General features: G+C 40.5%; 1 protein-coding gene across 3 annotated transcripts; it reads right to left on the reverse strand.

Annotated features, from left to right (window-relative positions):
- Positions 1-1,743: 1,743 nt before the first annotated feature.
- Positions 1,744-5,181, reverse strand: LOC143881029 (putative disease resistance protein RGA3). 3 transcript variants are annotated; one of them, XM_077384021.1, is made up of 2 exons: positions 2,442-5,181; positions 1,744-2,322 (listed from the first exon to the last, which is right to left on the reverse strand). In XM_077384021.1, the coding sequence occupies exon 1, from the start codon at positions 5,164-5,166 to the stop codon at positions 2,500-2,502; it is 2,667 nt and encodes an 888-aa protein (XP_077240136.1). In that variant the 5' UTR covers positions 5,167-5,181; the 3' UTR covers positions 1,744-2,322; positions 2,442-2,499. The 3 variants fall into 3 exon arrangements, with proteins under 3 accessions (XP_077240136.1, XP_077240134.1, XP_077240135.1); XM_077384019.1 differs by having other exon boundaries at positions 1,744-1,924; positions 2,009-5,181; XM_077384020.1 differs by having other exon boundaries at positions 1,744-1,927; positions 2,009-5,181.
- Positions 5,182-6,000: the final 819 nt, after the last annotated feature.

Below are 6,000 nucleotides of genomic sequence, written 5' to 3' on the forward strand. Positions count from 1 at the left end.
ATGGTTTAATCAATTGCATCATTTTTTAATCTACTACTTCATTTCGATCCTCTTCCGGTTTCAAATGCCTCTTCCCTCTTACTTTCTACAAACCACAAGGTTCTTCCTATAAGCTCAATTTTATATGATGGCCTAAATGTTCATCTCTCTCTTGGGTATAAAGGGACACACTGCCTTGGTTCCCTAAATGTCATTATACAAGAGACATTGAAACAAGGACATAGAGAAAGCCTATTGGAAGAAAACCCTACTGAAGATAAGCGTGCTTGGGCGAGAGTAGTACTAGGATGGGTGACCTCCTTGGAAGTCCTTGTGTCACACCCCTGCCACTTTCTATTTCAAAACAAAACAAGAAGAAGAATAGAACCCTACTTACCACGCTTGCCAAAACAGAGACACTTCTCTACAGGGACGTGATTCAAATACTCCTAATTACATTCATGATATGACCACGACTATCAGACAACACATAGGCTCTGTTCGTTTAAGATTATGACTTTATGAGAGCTGATTGTGAGTGCCAAACTGATTATTTAAGTCAAATTTAAACACAATTTTGAATCCAATAATTGGTTAAGCACTCACAATCGGGTGTCATAGTCTTAAACGAACAGGGCCTAGATGAGAATCCTCATGAGTTGTCTCAAATGGTTGCCCTACAAATTTCCAAGGTAATTAAGCCATTTCAATCTTCTAGTGAAAATTTCCCAAGACAAGTCAAGAGGCTGTTCGATCAACTTTCGAATAGAATTGCACCGACAAAGCCAAATCAACCGCCTACTTGGCAGGGTACTTGACCTCTCTAGCAACTACACAGCTACCATACAATGGATCATCCATTCCTAGTTCTAGTGCCCTGCCAAACAATGACAACTTAAGTAAGTGTCTTGATTCACCTGATGCAAGCCTTGATTTCTCTCCTTGTTTTCCTCTGTTGGAATTGTGATTTGTATGGAGGATGGTGGCTACAATTGTTACCTTGATTAATTTTGTTTGTATATATGAAGAACATTCCCTCCATTGTCCGTGCTTTGTGGTTCAAAGGGATGTTCTTTCGTGAAAATCTCGGCTTTTGCAAAGCTAGTATTCTATCGCATATCGTCCGAATCTGGAAGGTAGCAAGGCTCTTTGACCAAAAAAAGTGCATCGTCGCTTATCATCCTAGTTGTAACAACTAGCTATGTATAGCCAACTAAAGCAGAACAAAATGAGATGTCTACAGTTACATGTGAAAATGGTTACTTGGAGCAATGGGCTGCTGATGGAAGGGACGTCTATGAAAAGAGCCACCTAGAAAAACTAGATTTAGAGAGGACCAATGAAAACAGTTATATGGAAAAATCAGATTAAAATCTGTCACATGGTGAGCCACCAGGGACAACTATTGCATAACTTGGTGGAATGTTACAATTCTAAAGTGGTGGTTTAAGGGATTAGCCTAGCACGTTCGACAAGTCCATAGACTTTTGACATATTCGTTACAAACCTAACATGTACCTAACATTGGTATAATAGTGAGAGAATAAATAAAAAATTGCATCTTAATGAAATCCAAAAATCAATTTGGCTATAAACAAAACCACAAGTTAGACATCAGGCAGAAACCAGTAAGAAGATACCTGCAATAAGTTTTGCAGGAACTTACATAACCCTATCACATTGAAATATGCAGGGTTATGCCTCCTTACATAACCCTATCACATTGAAATATGCAGGGTTATGCAGGAAGTTCCTGCAAAACGTTTTGCAGCCAAGTTTCGTTCAAAAAATACAAATCACATAGGAACTGCTAAACATCCAGTACCCTGCAGAGAATTGACGATTTACACTTCCAGCCTCCAGAAATTACTAATCTTCCAATAGCTCAAACCCAAACTTTGCTAATCAATAAACATAATTTCGTCCAGTAGCTCACACCCAAACTCTGCTAATCAATAAACATTATCAGTTGCAACATGTACAAAAAAAACAAGCGAAAAAAAAAGAGAGACAAAACAACACCACATACCAGCAGGGTGAAACAATTCTATGGCTAGTCTCTTCTAAAAACTTAAACCCAAACCCTGCAAATTAGCAAACCCTATCAACTACAAGAAATAACAGTATATCACAATATAAATAATGGAGAATCAAAGAACTATAAGTAAAATCACTACGGAAACCAATGTCTCTAATAAGGAGAACAGTTACAGAAAAATATCAACGGTTTGCCGTTTGATGAGCGGTGAACGCTACATACAGAAGTAAAATCCTACATACTCCCATAGAATCAACACCACGCGATCTCTTCTCGAACATTTGCTGGGCAAATTATTCTTGAATCTAAACTACGCAACAATGGAAATAAATAAAGGAGAAATATGAGTCATTTATTAAGAAAAAAAGTGAAAAGCATTAAAACAACAAAGCAAGAGAAATAGCTCTCTGGCATTTGATCGCACCTGGACATTTATATCTCTCGTCGTGTCTGGTTTGAGAACACGACGGACATTAAGATGTTCAAATCCGTTGACTATACGTGATCTCAATGTTGGGGATGTGTGAGATCTTGGGCCAATCTTCACCTACTTCCTCTTTGCATCGTTGCTCTAGCGTCATGCTACATCCTTTGATGTTCAAAGACTCGAGTGTGACAGGCAGACCATCATCCGGCAAGGAAGTAATCTGTGGACAGTATTGAATAGCCAAAACCCGGAGTGAGGTCAGGGGTTGCCGGAACTCAGGTATTGATGTTAGATTTGGGAATCCTTCGAGCGTTAACGAGGATAGAGAAGTGAGGTAAGGCACATAAGATATCAACATATCCTCGTGACAATCCTCCAATTGTAGTTTTTTAAGAGATGGAAGCCTGGGAAGAGCTATCAACTCTGCAGAACCACGAATGCTTAACTCTACCACTGCAGGTAGGAGATGGGGCAATTGCCTCAGGTTCCAACATTCACTTATTTTAAGTTCACGGAGGCGGGGAAATTCGCCTTCCTCTACTCCACACCATTTCTCCAATGAATATAATCCTACAAACTCGAGGAACTCTAGTGATGGAAAGCCCTTAACCCTGCCATGCCCAACAAACTCACGATCCACATGTGTCAATTTAGTCACTTCTTCTATGCGGAGATGTTTGAGTGAGGGGAGCTGCCCAAGAGACGGTAGGCGTTTCAATCCATCACAACCCTGGATGATAATTCTTGTTAGATTCGAGAACAGTGGATTCCCAATCCAATTTGGGAAACATACACCACTGTAGCCACCTATTTCCAGAATTTTTAGGTTTGTATGCGGTTCAAGGGCTTCCATTACTTCTTCATCACCTTCACCAAATGACCTTGACCTTGACCTTGACCAATGGAAGGTCAATTGGTGAACGTAGGGTTTATTCTTCATATTTGCCTCTTTGACCTCCTCCCCGCTTCTCACCCTCTCAAGGAATGAAATATGAATTTCTCCTCTGAGGTTCATCATGTCCTTTAGCTCTCCAATCTGTCTGATCCACACAAAATCTCGGCACAAGTTTTGGAGAGAAGTTAATTTCCCAATTCCAGGTGGCAGAAATTCTAATCGTCGTGTATACTCAAGATCGAGATGCCGGAGGTTAATTAGGTTGCCCGTATCTTTTGGAAGCTCAAGCAGCTCTCTGCACCATCCAAGTTTTAGCGTCTGCAAGTTGTAAAGGCTACACGTTGATTCGGGCAAGCTTGTGATGGGATTAGCAGAGAGGTCAAGGTACCGTAGATGTTTCAAATTACAAATTGAATCTGGCAACTCTTTTATTCCTAGACCACTCAAATCCAACGCACGTAAGCATCTCAAATTTAGGAACACATCCCGAACGGGCAGCTCAATTCTCGTATTAAATGCAAGTTTATCTAAAAACAAAAATGTGCGTAAGGTTTGAAATTTATCGCATCCCTGAAAAACTGAGAAAACTGTATTATACGGCATTTGACCTGATGAATGGCGAACTTTTTCACAAATTTTCCTCGAATTATTTCCCCCAATTGGAAAACACTCATTACCTGCGATGGACATCGCTAGGTCATGCATGAGGTCATGCATTGTGTGCTTATTTTGCCCAGTAGACTGATACCGTTGAAAGAATGACCTCCACATCAAAATATCAAAATACTCATTACCCACGTCTTCTACTCGTTTCAATCCTCTAGGCTGAATGAATCCTTGTGCCATCCATAATTGGACCAAATTGTCTTTGTCAAACAAGTAATCTTTAGGGAACACCGAGCAGTAAACAAAGCATTGCTTCAAATTTGCAGGAAGGTGATGATAACTTAATCTTAGAGCTGGCAAAATCTCATTTTTTTCCTCAGGCAAATCCCAAGTTTCGTTTTTCAAGATATTATCCCATTCGTTTTCATCTATAATAGCGTATAGGAGGCCTCCAAGTGTCTTTGCTGCCAATGGCAATCCTTTACACTTCTTAACAATTTCTGCACCAATCTCAAGTAACTTTGGATGCGCATCTGAATCCCCACCCACAAATGCTCTTTCTTTGAACAAAGATAAACAATCATCATGGGGTAAGCCCTCCAAAGGGTGGATGTAAGTAGGACCCATGTTCCTTGCAGCTATTTCACTCCGTGTAGTTACTACGATTCTACTTCCTCCAGCCCCACTTCTAAATGGAACGCTAAGGAGATCCCAATCACTGCGTTTCTCACTCCACACATCGTCTAGTACAAGTAAAAATCTCTTACCATCCACCACCTCTTCAAGTTTGCATTGCATTGGATCCATGTCTAAGAGGTCTTGTTGTTTTCCAGTTGCAGATTCAATAATCGCTTTTGTTAGTTTCAGAGCGTCAAAATCTTGGGAAACACATACCCACATCTTGGGTTCAAAATGATTCACTACCTTTTTATCATTATAGACAAGTTGAGCAAGGGTTGTCTTCCCAAGGCCTCCCATGCCAACTATAGCAATGACCGAGACACCCATTTCAGAAGATTCATTTGGTACCAGATATTCTGTTAACTTGTTTTTATCATCCTCCCTACCAAAAACATGTGATTCATCAATTAGAGAGCTTGTCTGTGGTCTCTCTTTGATTTCAAGCCGCCTCTCTCCATCTCCCTCTCTGAGGTGGAGGGCATAACGTTCCTTTGCAATCCCATCTAATCTTTCCCAAATCTCCTTTAACTTTTTTCCCATTTTCTGTTCAAATGAATCGGGGGTTAAACCAAGATAAGAAAAGGGTACCTGAATCTCCCACCACTTTCTCTTTCTAGTATGACTGCCGCCTTCCGCCTTCATTCGTAGAGCTTCGGTTGTGAACTCGTCCAGTACATCATCAGCATCGTAGGCAACATCTTTGAGCTTCCAAAGCCAATTTCTAACGGAATTAGACTTGATTTGCTTTTCCTCCGCATCTTGGAGCACGTCTTGAATAGTTGTCAATGTACTCTTAAGCTTTTCAAGCTCACTATGAACATGACTCAGTGATCGGAACTCATCCAAGATGGAGGAGATCAAGTTCTCAACGACTGACTGAATAAGAGTGGATAAAACTGTTTCCTTCATCCTTCCAAAGTCTCCCATTTCTTGTGTTGCTAAGCAGAGTTTTTTGCAATGCGTAGAAAAGGGTGGTGTTCAGTGTTCTATGCTGGGTACTCTTTGTTGGGTGAAGCCAACTAAGGACCTTTCTTTTCCAGCCAGGTTGAGATTAGTGCAACAAAGCTCCCCTTAGACTATTTACAATTTAGATCAGTCCCAAGTGGACCAAGGACTAGTGGGCCCTTCGATAGAACTAGTCAAGAACCTTAACCTAGTGGCCTTCACTAATTTATCTAACATTATGGTTGGAATGGACGCAATCACAGAGGTTTTATATTACAAGTCCAATTAAATTTCTATTAGGAGACCCTTCAAAAACGGGGCTCCATTCGGGAAATATAAACTACAACCTGTTACTTGCCTCGAAGTTCCCTCACTTTTGTATTTTTGTGCATGTGAACTCATTTTTTAAACCCTCACTTGTGTCTTTTT

Source organism: Tasmannia lanceolata, unplaced genomic scaffold (assembly GCF_043159265.1).
Source record: "Tasmannia lanceolata isolate RefF3 unplaced genomic scaffold, GAP_Taslan_0.1 ptg000007l, whole genome shotgun sequence".
NCBI lineage: Eukaryota > Viridiplantae > Streptophyta > Magnoliopsida > Canellales > Winteraceae > Tasmannia > Tasmannia lanceolata.